This window comes from Apus apus, chromosome 9, assembly GCF_020740795.1.
Source record: "Apus apus isolate bApuApu2 chromosome 9, bApuApu2.pri.cur, whole genome shotgun sequence".
In the NCBI taxonomy this organism is placed as follows: Eukaryota; Metazoa; Chordata; class Aves; order Apodiformes; family Apodidae; genus Apus; species Apus apus.
Genome location: NC_067290.1, coordinates 5,014,619 through 5,033,408, shown reverse-complemented (window position 1 = coordinate 5,033,408; position 18,790 = coordinate 5,014,619). Strand labels below are relative to the sequence as shown.

Here is an 18,790-nt window from a genome sequence, read left to right as displayed (position 1 = left end):
CAAAGTTATCCTGTCTAGACACCTCTAGGCAAAGGATCCGCAGAGAGGAGACCACGCACGGAGACAGGCAGCCTGACAAGCTGTGTGTTTTCTAATAGTTATGTCCATGCCAGTAAATAACAAAGTTCATCAGAGCCCTTCCAGTTCCTCTAACGTGTGGCTGCTCTGCCATATGGCTCCGTGCTGCTTCAGGAAGCAGGCAGCCCCCCCTTGGGCTGGGAACCCAGGCAGGAGCTCGGTGCTGGATGCTGCTTTGCAGTGGTGGGGAAGTAGAACAGATCTCCTCTTTGCACTGCACCAGGGGAATAAATGCTAGAGCAGGAGTGTGCTCACTGAGGAGAAATGCTGGGTCAGGAGTTGGGAAATGCTTGGGTTCTGACTCTTGTCTGTAGGAAGAACTCACTGCATAGCTTGGGGCAAGTCACAGCCCATGCCAGAGAAGTTTCCCATTATAATGTGTATAGCTGAATGGGGTCAGTGTCTTAGTTATTCCTGATGCAAAGGTGCATCCCCACAGATCTAAGAGGATTCAGGCTCCATTAGTTTGGTTTGTTTCTATCAAATTCTCTCATAAAATAAAAGCCACACTACTTGCTAACCCAGCAGAGCTGCCTTACAGGGGCTGCTTTAGACTGAAGTATTTAGCTGTCTCTGTGATCACCAGGCAGCATTTACATTATTGATAGGGCATGGCTGCCAGCAGGCTGCTTCCACAGGGCAGAGCTTAAATCACCTGTTTGCTGTTAGAGTTGCTTAGAGATCACAAACACCCTGGCTGCGAGATGTGTGGCTGCAGAGCAAGCGTTCCCAGCACCAAGCAGTACTCAGTCAGTCAGCCAGCTCCTGCTTCCACCAAGACCAGCCCTTCAGCTGCAGCAGGCATGCCCAAGCAGTAAGTCATCCCTTTGCATCTCTAGTGTTCTGCCATTTGTCTTGAAATTCATTATCTGGATGTATTTCTCTCTGTCACAAGCAATCTCTTCTGCTGTGGGTTGGCTGCTCTGTAATTAGTTTTCAGGACTTCAGCAAAAGCAAGCAGGCTTTAACTTGGAATGGAAAGTTTTTTGCAGGTGTGAGACCTTCTGGAAATAAAGCTGTGTCTGCTCCAAACTGGGAGCACTGGCGAGTGGGGGATGGCAGACCCCTCTGTACCTCTGGGGATGGGCTTGAAACTGAGAAACTTCCTGGAGCTCTTTCATCTTCTGAAGGAATGATTGAAGGCTGTTGCAATGCCCTCCTCGAAATTATTTAACAAGCACATTTAATAACAGCTTCAGGCTACTTGCTTAGGTGAAAAATTAGGAGCTGTGGGATGTTTTGTGCTGCTTGTAAAAGCTATTTTTCTTTTCTGCTGTGAAGAAAAGCCTCCCTTGGGAAGGCCTGATTTCCTGAGAGATTAAATGAAACAGAAATAAGCAAGGCCTCTCATGGAAAAATATATATATACACCCACAATTCACCAGGTGATAACTGTGCCTCTCTTCTCTCTCACTACCAGCATCTCTCTAGCCAAGCAGCTGGCATCAATAAAAGGTAAGGGGACCCATTCATTGCCCCTGGGGGTTCAGGTCTTCCAAGGCCACAGCCCAAGTCCAGCAAATCCTGGTGATTTAGCAGAGCTGCAGGGACTGTGCAGACCCTTGGTGTGGAGGACAGCCCATCTTCTCCCCCCACATGGGGGACACTTGGCCAGTGCAAGACAAGAAGGTCTCACGGGTCCCTGTACAACGTGCTCTTGCATTGAGCCACATCTCCTCTTCTGCTTGCCTGTGCCTTAAAAATCACAACCCAAACCATCTGTGGTACCCGATGGCAACTGAGGACTGTGAGTGTGCAGGCTTTGGGAAGCAGTTGAGGAGTGGGCGGGATGAATCCAGCCAAATATTCCAGCCAAAATCCAAAGTATACTCGAATGCTGAAGTGCAGTGCTGACGCTCAGCCACGGGCATTTCTGTTCAGTCGGGCTTCCCAGATGGGCCAGGTCTCCCCTGAGAAACAATCCTGGGAATCCAAATGCATCCCAAAGATGGCCAGTGTGGCATGGCTCTTTGCTGGCTGCCCAGGGAGGGAGCAGACCAAATGGGTCTCACATATCACCATGTGCTGCCACTGCTGCACGCCCCAGTTCAAATGGAAAGCTCCCTTTTGGGGTGTGTTTCCATGGGATGTGAGGCATGTTGCTGGCCCACTCCAAAAAAAATCTGGGCCAGGTCCTCTGTGGGTATAAACAGTTTCAGTTTCATTAACTTTAATGAAACTACACAGATTTCCACCCACTCAGGATGGTTCTGACAGATTCTTTTCAATTATACCTCAAAAACCAGTTTTTCTGATAGGCTGATAATATTTTCCCCCCTGCTTAGCTCTAGGCAAGGGCTCAGACCTTGAAAAAGCTTTTGCTACTGTGGCTTTGGTGTATAACAACTCTGCTGACCCCGAGGGCAAACTCAGCAAAGCTGAAACCAAAGGGCTGCTGCAAACCCAGTTTGGGGGTTTCATACAGGTGAGGGGGTTTGGCTGAGTGGGTGACACTGGGCTGGCGTTGGATGGGTCCTTTGGGTGCAGGAACAGCACCTCTGGCTCTGTCCTGCAGCTGGACAGGCATCAGCCCACAGGATAATCCCATGGGAGACTTTCAGGGATCTGATACAAACACCTTCAGTGACTTAGTTGCTTTGTGTGGAGCCTGTGTCTAACACAGGGCTAAAGGAGGGGGGACAGTAATAAATCACTGTTGACGTGCCTGCCTGCATTTTTTTAAGGAAAATAGGGCAATTGCAAAAGCAAACAAACAAACAAAAACCAAAACCCTCAGATGATGACAAGAGACTGCATTTATAACGAGAAAAACAACCCATTGTATTTGGTAATTTGCCAGAGCACTGACCCAGTCAGTAGCAGGAGAGTCAGCCCAGTGCTGCAGAGCTGCATGCACTGGGGGCACTGGGAGAAGGGGAGCAGAAAGCACCTCTCCACCAGTCACCCACCCAGGTGTTGCTGGCAGCTGAGGGTGGTGTGAAACAGATGAATTGGCCCCTGTGGCTGCAGACATCCTGCAGATTTTTCTCCAGCAGTAACCAGCTACATTCTTCTCTGCCAGATTCTCAGCCACGACTGGGTATCTTTTAACAGAGGTGTTCTGGATTCAGGTGGAAATTTTGGGGACTGGTTGTTCTTTTGTTTGTTTTGTTTTCTTTTGTTTTGTTCTAATGTTTCTGTTGGAGTTTTTTTGATAACAAGAAAAACTAGTATGCATGTGGACATAACAACCTAAATGGGAAGATAAAGAATATGTTAATTTTTACATAGGTGCCTTTCTTATGATGCAATAAAGAAGGAACTTCATGCTTAATCTTTTCTCTTTTTTTTTTTTTTTCTTTAATTTAAAATTCTCCATAGGGGCAAGAAAACAAACCAAAATACCAGGAAATAATTTCTGCCCTGGATGAGGAGTCGGAGAACAAAATTGATTTTGAAGATTTCATGGTCTTGTTAGTCAGTCTCACCCTGATGTCTGACCTGCTGCAGGAGATCAAAAATGTGAAAGCTACAAAATGATCAGTGCTTTGAAAGAAAGAAAATGGCTTGGCACTTTATAAGGAAAACAGGAGTGAACCACACACAGAGATAACACCGAGTGCCTGGGTACCCTGTGCTGTTTCCCTTTACTTGAAATAAAACCTGGCTGAACTCACTCCTGTGTAGGAACAGTCCATGGAGTGAAATGTTGGTACTCAGGGCCTGGTGTATACCATGTATCTGCTTCAGGAGGGTACAGCCTGGACCAGCTCTCAGCGTGTCCCAAGGCTAACACCAGTTAGCAGACTGGTGCAGCCCCAGCCCAGTCCCATGCTCTCCCAGCTCTCTCCATCCTCTCCCACACTGTTGCAGGGGCGGGGTGAGGGGGCTGCATGCTTGCAGCAGTTTCCCCATCTCCCTTTAGGGCAGCAACCCAGGGGCACCCCAGGCACCCCAGGGTGCTTCAACCCAGAGCAGAGTGATACCAGTGATGGGTTTCACGCTTGGCCGCAACCACAAAATGTGTTGCAGCCTTTGGTAAACATTGACTTTGGTCTGTGTGGTTTCTAACCCACCATTACCTCATCTGAAAGGAGCATTTATTTCTTTCTATTTCCTCCTCCAGCTGACCACTTCAGTGAGTGATCACTGCGGGAGGCATTTCAAGTCCAGCATCTGCAGCGTGTCTTGGCAGTGCTGCACTTTGTGCCACCAAAGGGGTGACTTGGTGAAGCAGGTCGGTCAGCTGAGGCTGCTGTTTCATGGAACTGTGAAGAGGAGAACCCAGATAAGCTGTGGGCCAGCCTAGGAATGGTGGGGGGGAAAGGGTGGTCAGTGTAGTGTTTGCATTGGAGCTGAGTGATATTGGCTACCACCCATGGGCTTGGTTAGGGCCAGAGCCTCAGTATTAAGTGCCTGTCACCCTAACCTTGGTTTGGATTCCTACATGCAAGGTCCTGGCTCAGAGTCAAGATTTACCCCACTGTGGCATCCCTTTGGGGTACAAAATTTACCTTCACAGCCCAGGAACCAAATCTCCTCTATACAAATTTAACAAGCCTCTACCAAGCCAGTTAAGATCAGCGAGCCAGCAAAACATTGCAACCCTTTCCATTTTCTCCCTTGCTGGAAAGAAGACAAGAATGATTTAACTTTGGTGCATAATTTTTTTTATACTTGAAGATATCTAAACCTTTGGTGTTAAAAGGGGGAAATGAATGCCAGCTGAGTAACAAGATTCAACTCCTTGACATAAAAAGGCTCTTAGTGTTTCCAGAGGCTGTGAGGATGATTTGCAATGGATTTTGGTGCAAAGCAAAGCCAGGCTGCAGAAGGAGGCTGGCAGCTCCTTGTTGTGAGAGGGAAGGTCTGTGTGATACAGGAGGGAGCTGGAAGAAGAAATGCCAATGGATGTGGTGGGTTTTGGAAAGAAGCTCAGCAAGTGAGGTGCTGCTCCGTGGGGTTTGACCTTCAGCTGGGACCTGGCCTGGCCTGGAAGATAAATATTCACAAATGGTCTTCATACACAAAAAAGTGTTCACCAAGTCCCTTGCTCTGACAGTGGCTGCAAGAACAGGCAGTGTCCAACCTGCAGCAAGAAGTGACAGAACCATCAGGCAGCTGTTTCTGTTTGCTTGCTCATGGAGATGTCCCTCCTGTACCTCCCACCAAGGGACCGGTGGCCCCGTGCTTCAAGGATGACTGCCCCCATGGGGTGGCACATCAGATCTTCCAGGGATCAGGAACTGGAGCACAGGGATGAACGAGAAGGGCAAACCTTTCTTGGAGATCATGCCTTCTGGGCTTGTGTCCTCTGAGAAGGCACAGTTTGACCAAGCAACCCAGATCACAATGAGGACTTAATCTGGTAGCCTCATCCAAGCAGGCAAGCCAGCTTCATGTTGATAATGTGTCCCTACTGTTGCTCAGTCTCATCGCCCATCCCCTTGGTTTTTGGCCAGGTAGAAGATCTGTGAAAGCTTAAAAAATCAGCTGATGCTCCTTCTCTAGGGTAGAAAGACGAAGAGAGTCCCTAAAAGGCTTTCCCCATTACTAAAGTAAACACAGAACAGCCCTGAAAAGCTTGTTTGGGAGCCACTGATGACCTTGAAAGCATGGATTTCCTGATATCCCTGGTAGAACAAAAAGCCAAAAGGAACAATATTGACAAGCCAAATAAGAAACACTTCTTTGAAATCGCTAAGGCCCTAACACAGTTTCTGTTGTTGCTGCAATGTGTCTTAATCTTGCATGACTTGAATTAATGACTTAAGAGCCTGTTATCAGATCAATTCACTCTGTCATATCATGGTCTGCAAACTCTTTTTATTATAACACAGTGTGTTGTGTGCTAACAACCCCAGTCCCTGGATTCCATCAAAAGCCCTTTGAGCTCAGCACAGGGGAAATCTAAAGGAAGAAGCAATTCCTGAACAACTCAACAACAAAGATAATCAAATGGTAGGGAAGGAATTGGGAGTACAGGGAAACTCAAGTGCCTTGCTCAGCACATGGAGCAGAGCTGGCAGTGGGTGCCAGCTGACTCTGGGCTTCTTGCACAGAAGACTGTGGCTCCCCTGGAGGCACCGTGAGGGTTTCTGCAAGAGCTTCTGAACAAAGTGAATGGGATGTGCAGGGCATCATCTGCAGCAGTCCTTGGAAGTCCTGCCTGATACCCAAAAGCAGAAGGATGCACGTGGAATAGCCCCAGCACCTTATAATTAACAGCAGGCAGAAGTTTGCAGCTCAGCTGTGGAAGATGCTCTTTTATTAGCTCTGACTATTTGTGGCTGCCCTGAGCGCTCTCAGCTACCAGCTTTGAAGCTAATCTGGTGTAGACAGCATGTCTGGCTGCATCCTTGGGGAGCTGGCTAAAAGCTTGCTTTAAAAGTCCTGTCCTGCTTTGTTCTGCTCTAGTTTGCTCCTGCTGGAAGCGATGGGATCATCGATTTCTCAGGGCCACAGCAGAGCCCGCACAAGTGTGAGGAGCAAAGCAGCCAAATCGATGGAATCTGCAGGCTCCTCTGCCTCAGCAAGTGGGAATATCTCACAGCCCCTGGAAGTGAAGGCAGCCTGAAGAGCAGCTAGTCAAAACCTGACCTCTGTGGGCTTGGGGTTGGGATTTGTGCAGCTTCACTGTCCAGGTGTGACCAGCTGCCCTGGCAGGCTTCGCAGGCTTTGGATCCAAGTTTAAAGTTCTGTTCAGAAAAGTCTGAGTCAGTTCTGAAGTTTCTTGACCTTTCAAATGACTGCCAGGGTGGAAAATGGATTCAGGGGGAGCTTCAGCCTCAGATCTTCAACTTCCATTTCCAAATATCAGCTCAGGAAGGCGGGTTCATTCTCGTACTTTAATTAGCACACCTACAGCCTCTCCTCATGACTTCCTTCTTCCTATCTGGCCCCAACTCTCTGGCCTGCTGGACTTGGAAGGTTTTATAAATCCAGCTTTAGTGTAATCTCTAAGTGCTCTCCCAGACTGCAGGGAAGCCCTTGCATCCAGCCTGGAGACTTTCAGGGCTGAGTCACGGCCAAGTTTTGCTTGTCAAGCTTTCTGCCAGGAGCCCAGGGCCAGACATACACACACATGTGCAGTTCTGCAGAAATCTTTCAGGAAAGGGAAATGTGTTCCCCAACTGTCCCACTGTTATTGCACCTTCAGTAAGACCTTCTGTCTGGGGCACTGAGGAAACTTTGAAATGTGAAGAGACATTTTGCTTGTTTCCTCCTCCCTCCAAGTGTTCACAGAACCACAGAATCAAGCAGTTCCCTGTCCTTCCTGAACTGAGGGGCCCAGAACTGGACACAATATTCCAGATGTGGCCTCACCAGGGTAGAAGAGAGGGGGAGGAGAACCTCCCTTGACCTACTAACCATGTTGACTGCTCCTAATAGCCCTCTTATCCTTGATATGCCTAGAGACAGAACTGAAGACACAAAGTTGTTCTGTCACCTTTCCAGGGATGGAGGTGAGTCTGACCAGTCTATAGCTACCTGGATCCTCCTTCTTACCCTTTTTGAAGACTGAAGTGACATTTGCCTTCCTCTTGTCCTCAGGCACCTCTCCTGTTCCCCAAGACTTACCAAAGATGATGGAGAGTGGCCTAGCAATGACTTCCACCAGCCCCCTCAGCACCATGGGTGCATCCTATCAGGACACATGGAGTTTTGGATGTCCAAATTTCTAAACTGATCCCTAGCCCAGTCCTCTTGCCTGGGTTGCACACACTCTGCAAGTATGTGTGTGATGCACACCCCCACCTCGGTGCTTCCACGGGTTGTGGCTCACGAAAGCTTCTCAGCAGCTGCTGGCTATGTCTACTCAAGAGGTCCTTGCAGCAGGTCCCTTTGCAGAGAGAGATGGATATTTGCATCATAGCCCACCAAAGCAGCAGTTAAATTGTGGCTACATGGAAGGAAAACCTTCTTCATGAGTGTTGGAATGACTCAGAAAGATGCTACATGGTGCATCCCCTCAGGAGCTCATTTCAGAGGAGATGAAAAGCTTTGTCCCAGAATTGTGTTCTCTCCAAAGTGTGGCTCCTTGTGAGCCACGAAGGAGCACTCTGAAACTGCTCCTGGAGAAAAGAAAACCTCTTTGTTTCAAGCTCAGTCAGGGAAGCCAGATAAAGAAGTGATGGTGGGTTTTATGGCTTTCTGAACTGACAGCTTTTAATTCCTGCAGCGACTTTTACTGCAGTCAGTGGTTTACAAGGCTTCCAGTGAAGCTGTGTCTTCTCACTTTGCTCTTTTCATCTGCTGTCCATGCACCCCTCAAGTGTTTATAGCCCCAGTCCTGAGTCCTCCTTCAGCAAAGGTAAACAGAAAGTGATGTTCAGCAGCCAGATACATCAGCTGTCTCTCTGATCCCCAGCTGCACAAAGCAGCCATGAGATAGATTCAGAGCCACGGGATGTATCTTTTATTCATTCTTGCTGTAGGAGTGAGTTTATGCTCCATAACGAGAGTCAGTCCCAGCATCTGGAATGGATAGAGGAGGAGAAACCCTGATCCCTCAAACTGAACGTAATGGAAACCCAAGGGATCAGCCCAAACCCAGCACTGGGTCTCTGTAGCAGGGGCTGGTTGTTCATACCTGGTGTAGTGCCTCACTCACCATTCCTCCCATTCAAAGGTCCCCAAAAGGCCAACTTGGCAAGGATCTCCTGCTCAGAGGGTCACAGGGGATGGTTAGTTCCTCTGGGCCAAAAGGCAAATGGGGATTTATAGCGACTGAGGGTGCAATGGTTTGCCAAAGAGGCAGTGAGTCTCCAACAGGGCCTGGAGCACTGAGGGCTAAGCCACCCCCCAGGTGATGGCTCCTCATATGATGGCAGCACGAGCTGCAGCCCCTTGCAAGTGAAGGGAGCACCTTCACATTTCTAACACACCCAGAACAACCACCCTTGGAGCTGAGGGACCAACCTGCACTTGAGATTTCCTGTCCTTTTTAGTCCCCCTGTGATCTCCCAGCTTTCTCAGTTGTTTTCTGCTGGATCTTGACGCCTAGAGAAACACAAGCCACAGCACAAGCTCCTGAGTCAGTGAGAGGCCAGGACCTCTCGAGTGGAGGGAAGCAGCTTCTCAAGTGGATGTGTTTCTCACCCTCCAGTAAAACAGGCAGCCCAAACGGATGCAGAGATTCATCAGTGGGCAAAATCCTGAGATGATCAATACATTACATCCAGGATACCAGGAGCTCTTCCACCCTTGCAGCAGCTGGTTGGCCTCCAGGCACACCAGCATCACCGGGGCAAAGAACAAGCATCACAGTAAAATGATCTTGGGTGAAAGTCTTGCCTTACTTGTATGTGATTCCTGCAGGGCTTGTTAAGGATTAGCCAGTGTTACAAAGTGAAATACAAGCTGCCTGGCAAGGCTGCTAAAGCCAGGATAGCTCTGGATGAATTGATGTGTGCCAGGTCTCTGCTTGAGTTTGAAAACCAAAGCTGGCTAGTACTGGAAATGGTCCAAGTAGTCTTACAGTCTGGACAAGTAGAAAGATCTACAACCCAACCCTGAGACCTCTCCTTGTCCTCCAGCAGTGGCCTAGAGAGCCCTCCCATCATCTCCTTGGGTCTTTTTACCAGGAGTATGAGCTTGGTTTATTTAGACACTGGGGCTGTTGGAGAAACCCTGTGTACAAATGTTTTCTCACGTCCACTGGTGGATCTAATTGTTCTGCCTCCATCCCCACAGGATGCCCTTTTGGGATGTGTTTGCAGACAACATGCACTAGTAGAGACATCCAGGTTAAGCACTACATGACAATTTGCTTCTCTAAACCTGGCAGGGGTAAAACCCACGTCAGGCACAGAACAACAACAGCTCAACATCCCTTTTCCTTGGGCACTGTGGCTGGTGCCACAGCTTCCCTGGGTATATACCCAACTATGTGGATTCTATAGGGCTTTGCCTAATTAATTAATGAAAACAAATTGCAAAATTACCTTCTTATTAAACTGATCTCACTACGGAAATAAGACTGATTACTTCCCTGACAAACTTTAATTAGGCAGCTAAAACAAACTGCAATAAAGAGCACAAATTAAAAACTGATCACACTTAGATGTGGCTTTGTTAATTGCTGTGTTAATACCGGGCAACACGCACAATGATTAAATGATAGGGAAAAGCTCTTGGTTTTTTTTCTCCTCTGGTAAAAAATTACCATATTGCTAGAGGAAGAAGAGTTTATAGAAAAACATCACATTAATAACCAGTATGCTAGTGAGTGTTTATCAGTAGCTTATTTTCAACAGCAGCTCTTAACTTGCATGTTCTGCAAGACTCAACCTTTACCAGGCTCTTCATCACTTCTCTAAATTTATGCTTGTTGTACACATGACCTGAGGTTATTGCAAAGCCTCCATGAAAGAGAAAAGCTTTATTACCTGCACATTTACTCAATTTCTCTTTCCTTTTTTTGGCTTTTTAGAGCTTGGATACAGCTCAGCTGAAACCAGAGCATGATTTGAGAGCAATTTGCATAAGAATTCTAAGCAGAGGCCCACGCAAATTAGGCATTAATTAATGAGCACCTAAAACCTGCTGAATGCATCCTGAGGTGAAGCAATGCTGGGAGTGCTCAAGTGTACATGAGGGAAGGAGTGGGTAAGCATATCAAATAAGAGAACAACATTTAATTCTTCTCAAGTATTTATGATAGTCCTCCAGACTGCAGAAGAACAGCAGAATTTTTACCCTTTTAGAAGAGGAGGGGAGCTGTCCCTGTAGCACAGCTGGGCTAGAAGGAAGCACAGGCATCTGAATTCATCCATCAAAGCTCAGGACATGTCAAGCTCAGGATGCTGAGCTCTGGCTGAGGAGCAATAGTGCTGCACCATCCCCAGGGAGGGGATGGCTGTCCCAGCCCTGCAGCCTGGGCAGCATGTGGGGGCAAATTGGGGCTGGGGGTGCTGGGGTGGGGGTTTGAGGTCTGGGGTGTTGGTGGCATGGCCAACAGCCCAGGACAGGAGGGCAGCATGTCAAAGATGTAGTGGAGGCAGCTGGTCCATGTTGCTTGATGCACAGGCTGGGGGATTCACCTCTTCTGTGGGAGTAAATCCACACATTGCTGGTGTAGGAGGAGAGGGAGCTTTGGCCTCACAGGAAGCTCAAGGCTGGGTCTGGAGACTTCTGAAATCTGAAGTGACTTTTTCTTATGAAGTTGGATGAATTTGTAGAATCACAGAATGGTTTGGGTTGGAAGGGACCTTAAAGATCATCTAGTCCAATCTCTCTGCCATGGGCAGGGACACCTCCCACTAGACCAGGTTGCTCAGAGCCCCATCCAACCTGGCCTAGAATGTTTCTGGATATGAGGCATTCCACAGCTTCCCTGGGCAGCCTGTGCCAGTGTCTCACCACCCTCACTCTAAAGAATCTCTTCCTAGTATCTAACCAAAATTGACCCTCTTTCAGTTTGAAACCATTATGCCTCATCCTATCATTCCATGTCCTTGTAAAAAGTGTCTCCCCAGCTTTCCTGTAGCCCCTTCAGGTGCTGGAAGACTCCTGTAAGGTCTCTCTGGAGCCTTTATCTAAAATGGTGGGGAAAATCTAAGGAAACTGGATTTTAAGTTCCCTGGGAGGTAGCCATGCTCCAGACATGCCTCCTAACCCCCAGAGCAGTTCTAGCCAGAGCCTTCAAAAGAGAATCCTTTGGCTCAGGTGTTCTCCAGAGCAGATGTTTATCACCATTAGGCATTTAACTGGAAGCTCTCAGCTGCTGTGAGTTTCAAGTCAGCTCAGAAATTATGATAAAGGGAAAATGCTCCTCTTCTGCAGAGCCCTTGGGGGAGGAGGTTATGGTGCTGGATTTCCTAGCCTGAGCAGATGGGAGGGCTGCTTTGTGTGGCATCACAGGTATGTAAAATGTCTCCTTGCATTATAGTTTTATTATCAAGAAATTATTGCACAAGAAAAGAAATCCTGGTATCAATTGGGAGAGGTGGGTGTTGATCTTGAACTAACAAGGTTGTGAAGCTGTCCTGGGCACCAAACCTGCATCCTGGTGGCTTTAAGAAGGTCCAGTCTGGCCTTGCTTCCTTTGTTTTCTGTAAGCACAAAGGGCTTGGGAAAGGCAGGTTTCTCCTCTTGAGCTGGAAGCCCTGTGAGCTGGTTGTGTGGTCACCTGGGAGTGTTTTGCTGTAGAGAACTATTTCATAACATGATTCTTGGCTAGATGTGTGCATCCTGAGGGGTACTACAGACTAACAGGGGCCAATGGGTACTTGACCACCAACTGAAGTATCCAACCAGTTTGTTAAAATAATAGATGAGAGACTGAATTATTATTTAATAAACAAATGAGCTGGAATCCTTATGCTTTTAAACTCCATGGTACCAGCTGCTTGCAGCATCTCAGGTCCCTGTAATGACTCATAAAAACACATGCTGCCCTTCTGGGCCCTTCTGAAAGCTGCTTGTGTGGCTCTCTGGGGTGAGCAGTTGTCCTGGTTGTCTGCCTGCCTCCCTGGGATGGAAACTGGGTGTTGCAGCCTGGCTGTGTGGGCTTCCCCAGGGAGAGCAGCAGGGTTTGGCTTCTGGGGCTGTGGTGGAGCCCAGGCTCAGGGTTTGGCACTTGAGTTTGCTCTGAGGGGGTGCGTTTCACTTGCTGCTGAGATGTTTCTGCTGTTGTTGTTCCCCCCCACCCAAGCCCTGCCTGATGTTGTGTTGCAGTTGGTATCTGATGGCCTCCCTGTGAGAGGGGCTGGAGCCTGGCACCCAGGGAGAGGATGTGCCACAGGGGATGGCTTTTAGTGCTTCTCTGTGTGTGTATGTATATATAAAAAATACATTTCAAATATTTATAGTATATTTTGGCTTATATATTCACAAGCTATAATATAGATTGTGTAATCTGCATAGTGTATAGCAATTAATATCTTTGCTATATATAAAATACCTCTGTGTATGTACACATATATTAAATTGCCTCCAGTTTTCCACTATCATCTCACCTCCAAATTTTATCTTGCTGCCAAATGACTTTCCAGGCTCCTTGCAACTACAGTGGGCAGTACAGACCCCTGGCTCCCTCCCTTCTCTGTGGAAAATCTGGGGCTTATTCCCACCCTTGCCAGTTTTGTGGGTTTTTTAATCTCTCTAGTTACTAATGCATCAAAGGATTCTCATCCTGTGACATCCTTAGGAGCTCTAAGTGCCTTGGAGAGGGGGTTTGGCAAAAGCCCTTGGGCATGAAAATGCCTATGGAGTAGGCAATCACTCTGCTGGTCACTGCTTCTCTGGTGTGCTGGTCAGATGGGGTCTTCCTCTGCCACAAACCAGCATCTGTGGCTGAACATCTTAAAAAAAAAAAAAAGAAAAATAAAACTTTTTCTTTTTTTTAACTTTCTCATAGCTTAATATCTCTCTTCTCTCTTTTCCTGCCAACCAGCATCCGAAATGTGCCAAGTATTTCCTGAAGGGTTAGGTTTTTCCTGGCATGGGCCACACCTGGTTTTTTGGTTTTGACCTGATTGTTCAGAAGGTGCTTCACATCAATGTCGCCCATTAGTTCACAGGGAGATGGCCCAGGAGGTGATTGCAGGCTGGCTGGTTTGCCATTTTGTCTGTCACACACTGCTGGGGTGTCACTGAATCTTGCTGAAGCTAATTAGCACAGCAAAGTCCTCGGCTCTTTCTCCAGGGACCCCCCTTCCCAGGGACACGTGGTGGGAGCCAAATGCCAGGTCCTGTGTCATGTGAGCTCTGAGGCATTGCTCCTAAATCAGGTTTCTCAACTACTCATTAGCTACTGGTTCATTTGGGATGTAAGGAAGGCTGGGACTGGGGAGAGTGTCTAGATAGAAAAAAAAAAAAAGCCCCAAACACAGGGGGTTTCTATTTACAATAACAGCTCCTGGTGATGCTCTGTGTGAATCTGTTTTCAAGGAGGGGCACAACCCTAAATCTGTCCCACCACAGACTGGTGGTGAGCAGTGCCTGTACTGGGGTGACTGGAGTTACTCACGCCCCAAGATGTCTAGCACAACATGCCATGCCCTCCCTGAATGTGTCAGCCCAGCCAGATCCCAGCTCCCAGTGCTCTGCCCACAGGTGCCTGCATTGGTGGTGCAAGCTGCACAACTGCCCCCACCCCTCCCATGCAGGACAAAGATCCTGCATTTAGTGTAGCAACACGTCTCCTGAAGCCACTGACTGAGCCCTCTCCTTCCAAACACCTCAGGACACACAAGCCCAGCTCCTGGGTCTTTGTGATCATTGTGCCAAGGGAGCTTTCCTGACTGACCCCCAGCCCAGGCTTTGGCCCAGGGACCCTGTTGTGTCCCTGCAGTGCTGACACTCTTGGCCAGTATTGAAAACAAAAGTGCATGGAGTACTTAGCAAGCTTTTCTTTCCAACAAGTTTTCTCTGCTTCACTGCAGGGCTCTCCATTTGATGAACTGGTGTAAGACATGCTAATGTACCAGCAAAGACAGCAGGGAAAGATCTCTCTGCTGATCCCAGACACAACAGATTTCAGCTGCTCCGTTGAGCTTGGTGCATGCTGATGCCACCAAAAACTGCCATAAAGCTAACAGCAGTATCTGTGCTTGCCTCTGAGGAAGGTGCTCTAGGCTTTTCACTTCTCTTCTCCCTCTAATAGCACTGTGTGAGACTGTCTCATCCTGCTGAGATAGGAGCAGGCTGGTGGGAATGTGCTCCCAAGTGCAGGGAGCTGAGTCCCACCAGCAGGTACAGCTTGAGGCTGGTCCCTGGCTCCCTCCAGGGGTCTTCCATTCCCAAGGGGATCATGGGGATGTTTTTGTGTGCCTCTAGCTCAGTGCAGTACAGGGTTTGCTGTGCATTTTATTAAAAATGTAGCTAAAAATGCCCAGACCATCCCCAGCTCTACCACAGAGTCAGTGTTAGGCCAGAGGTGACAGACACAGATATTTTGCTCCAATTAAGTTGTGTTGTGGTTTTTTTTCTCATCTGTTTTTAACCAGTGTGTTATCAGTCCTTGATTAGTGACACTGTTCCCTTCCAGGCAGGGTTTGTTTTTTTTTAATGATGTGGAGGGTGAAGGCCATTCTGTAGCCTGCTGTGTGCCACGATCCTCCTGCACTGGCTGTCCAAGAAGTGCATCCTCCCTGCTGTGAGGGTCCTGCAGCCAGCAGCTCTGACTGCCTGGTGCTGGACCTTGAGGAAAGAAGCTCCCAGCTCCTGCACCTGCAGTTCAACCCCAGGGAAAGAACTAGGTTTGAAGACAAGTCAGGAAGCCCCATGTTCCTGTTCCTGGGCTTAGAAAAGGCTGGGTTGAAGTGCCTGGGAAGAGATGTTACCTTGGTCCTAATGAATTTGAATAGGTAGTTTGTTAGCTCAGTTTCCATGCATGACCTGTATAGATATAGGTCTTCTCCTGGGATACAGGAAAGTATCCAGAAGCAGTTTTCCTGTGGTCACTGTGCACGGTCACATGTTGGTACTTCCACACCTTACAATAAGGATCATGGTTTGCATGTTGAGAAGCAACTTTACAACTTTGCTGTCTGCTTGAGCTTGCCCACAGCAAGCTTTCAAATGCTGCATATTGAAATGGAGCCACTTCGAGATGCCTGTGCCTAGAGAGAAACCTCCAACCAGAGGGAACAAGATTGCTCTGTTGCTATTTTGAAAGACAAATGACCTGACTGCGAGAGGCTGGCTGCTCACACAAGGAGCATTTAGTCATTTGGTGTGAAGCAGAATATCTAAACCATTAAGGTGTGTGGGCTTTGCAGTGCATAAATAAGTTACAAATTAGGGATTCTGAGTGGCTCCTTGCCCCTTGTGTGCAGTGCTCCAAGTGATTACTGTTCTCCTCTTTGTCTAATCAAAGATCTTCAGCTCAGAGCAGGTTTCTATTTTAAACACTTGAGTATAACGTATCTCACTAAATTAAATAACCTTTACCCAGACAAATCATTGCAGAAATCTGTGCCTAATGCACAACAGGCTCTACTCCCACCTTAGAGATTATTTTTTTCCCCTTGTATCTCTAATACAGCATCTTCTGAAGGATAAATGATTCCTAATATAAACATGAATAACCCAGGCTTTGCAGTGTTGTATCTTTAAACAACTCTTTGAAAGACATTTACTAGAAAATGCAGAGAGTGCCCTGTATCTGTAGACATCATGTCTTGGTTTATAGGGTCTCAGGCTCTCCAGGCTAAAATTGGAGTTACTTTGGGACAGGATTTGCAATAGGACATCTTCGCTTGGGGACCTTAAACACCTGGCACTCCTGATGTGTCTTGCAGCTTCTGTGGGCATTGCAATACTGCAGGAACTGTCCAAACCAAGTGTGTGTGGGAGTACCCTGGTGCTGCTGAGTAAAGGAGCTCTCCCTGTGTAAACCCACCTTGGTGTAAATAATGGGTAAGCAAAGTCAGTGGGTGGTCATAGACACAGAGGGTACTTCTGGAGCCTTAAAGGCACGTACACCTTCCCTCTGCCTCTGGGTCTCAGCGTTTGGCAGTGCTGTCTGCAGGGTTGAAACAGCCTTCTGGTCTGTCTGCTGAAGGAGCTGTGCTCCAGATGGTTCTGCTCCAGATGGGAAATCACTTTGGTTCCATACATAGTAAGGGAAAGATATTTAGGGTATCCATGGAAGCCTATGAATACGAGCTCCTGTGCCTGCCCAGTGCAAGAGGGAGTGTGCCATGCTCAGTGGATGGTGTCACCTGGCAAAAGGTACATCCTGGGGGTGAGGGATGCAAGCAGCACCCTTGTAAGTAGAGGGAAACACATCTGCATGTGTACAGGGGACGAAGATTGTCCCTGCCTACAGGGTGGGTGAGGTGAACCAACCCGGAGCCTGACACATGTGCTTGGGCTCTGACTCGCAGAAAGGGTGGCTGGGGAGGGTTTCTTCTGTGCTCTGCCAGAGGCATCTCACTCAGCTCTCAAGCTGCTGCACCAGCACACGGATCAGCACGTTAAAGCACAGACATGGCAAGTTGGCTGGATTTGCTGAGCTGGGAGCTGTGGCCACCTGATAAATTCCTGAGACACACCACGGTTGGCCGTGGCAAGGAGTGTGGGAACCTGGCCACAAGCACTGCATTTGTTCCCAAATTAGCTGTTTCTACAGGGAAATCTGAGCTAGGGGTCTGTGTGCAAGCATTTAGAGTTACAGATACAGGCATCTGGGGGGCAACTTGAAGTTCTGCAGATATCCCCTCATCTGCCTTGATTCTGCTCACGTCTAGATGCTTGCTGCAGCCAGAAGACAGTTTTTATATCATCATAGATTTATAGAATCATAGAATGGTTTGGGTTGGAAGGGACCTTAAAGATCACCTAGTTCCAACCCCCCTGCATGAACAGGGACACCTCCCACCAGACCAGGTTGCTCAGAGCCCCATCCAACCTGCCCTTGAAGACCTCCAGGGTGGGGTGGAGGTTATCAGTTGACTGGATTATCCTGAAAGGATAATGAAGCAGACATTTATATGCATTAAAATATTCATATATATGGTTTTAAATTATCACTCTTAGGTTTCTTGAGATGGGGTTATGGCACATGGGACCTGCTGGGACCCTGTGTGGAAGGTGTTAGCCCTGTGCTTTGCTTGTGGAGGGTGTCTTATTGCCTTTTCTGAGTCAGTTCTGGCTTTCATGAAGCTCAGCTGCTTATCTAGGGAAGTGTTACACCTTCTACTCCGCTGGGTTTTTGGCCAGGCTTCCTGCTGGAGAGTGGTGCTGTCTTGCCAGCTCTGCCAGGCACAGGGATGGTGGTTGGGTAAAACCCCTCTGTGCCTGCCCAGTCTTTCTGTGAGTAAAACCCCATGGGCAGCCAAGGGCTGCACACAGAGGAGCTGAGCTTTTCTTCAGGTGTGATGGAAGAGCTTGAAAGCATCTCTGTTCAAAAATGCCCATGTTTCATATGTCATCAAAGGCAAAGGCCAGTCTGATTTTTCTCTATGCTTTGTTAATCTTTCCATCTGTTGTCTCACCCATGTGTGCACGAAGCTGGGGGAACCCCTCCAGCACGTGCACTCCTTGGCTCCTGTCAAAGGGTAGGATCATTGCAGCAGCCCTGTGGTCTCAAGGAGAAGTGACATCCATCAGTGAGGTGGCAGCAGCAATCGATGTGGAACTGACACCACCAGGTCATGAGCTGCAAATTAAAACTCCTCAACAAGCAGTCCATTTACAAACCATTTTTGGGGTGCTCATCACTTCTGGATGTGTATCCATCAGACTGGGATTGGTCCTGCCTTCTGGTTTTGATCTAAACCATGTGCTGATGAACAAGAGAAATATTTTTAGGGACAAGAGGATGGTGGATGCCATATTTCTGGTGAAAGTTTTGAATAAGGGGGCATGTGTTGAAACTCATGGAAATTTTAAATGCCAGTCTTTCCTTGGCATCTGAATAATCCTTAATAATGAATAAAGCTGTTGAGGCCCTGAAACACATATGAGGCTTTAGTTTGCCAAAGAAACAGATGCTGGGTTGCATCCCATTGTGTGGCTAAAACTCCCAGAAATGTGTTGCTTTTTTATTTTATATTTTTTTCACTTCAGCAAAAATTGTTCTTTTCCACTAATTCCCACAGTTATTTCATTCTGCAAATTTCTAGCTCCTCAGAAGGAAGCAGAGAGCACTAGAAGTAAGATGATAATTTCTGGCTGGGACATAAGTGTTCTGATATCTTTCTTTTTTCTTTATCTTTCTTTAATTATAAAATGCATTTCAGTTACAACTTGGGTTATTTCTTTTACTTTTTCCTTCACTTTTTCCATTCCACTGGAGCCACTAATCCCACCACCAACA

The 18,790-nt window shown here is 47.7% G+C and overlaps 1 protein-coding gene across 1 annotated transcript; it reads left to right on the top strand.

Annotated features, from left to right (window-relative positions):
* The first annotated feature begins 782 nt into the window (after nt 1-782).
* On the top strand, nt 783-3,694 carry SNTN (sentan, cilia apical structure protein). Its single transcript, XM_051627628.1, has 4 exons — nt 783-892; nt 1,499-1,533; nt 2,364-2,503; nt 3,400-3,694. Exons 1-4 carry the CDS (start codon nt 783-785, stop codon nt 3,556-3,558), a joined length of 444 nt encoding a protein of 147 aa, XP_051483588.1. The 3' UTR covers nt 3,559-3,694.
* Nucleotides 3,695-18,790: the final 15,096 nt, after the last annotated feature.

Excerpts from the sequence above, each read along its gene's own strand:
- SNTN (XM_051627628.1), top strand. The coding sequence starts at position 783 with ATGTGTGGCTGCAGAGCAAGCGTTCCCAGCACCAAGCAGTACTCAGTC. Across the intron at positions 893-1,498 it reads GCAGCAGGCATGCCCAAGCA|CATCTCTCTAGCCAAGCAGC; the intron begins GTAAGTCATCCC and ends TCTCACTACCAG. Across the intron at positions 1,534-2,363 it reads GCAGCTGGCATCAATAAAAG|CTCTAGGCAAGGGCTCAGAC; the intron begins GTAAGGGGACCC and ends CCCCCTGCTTAG.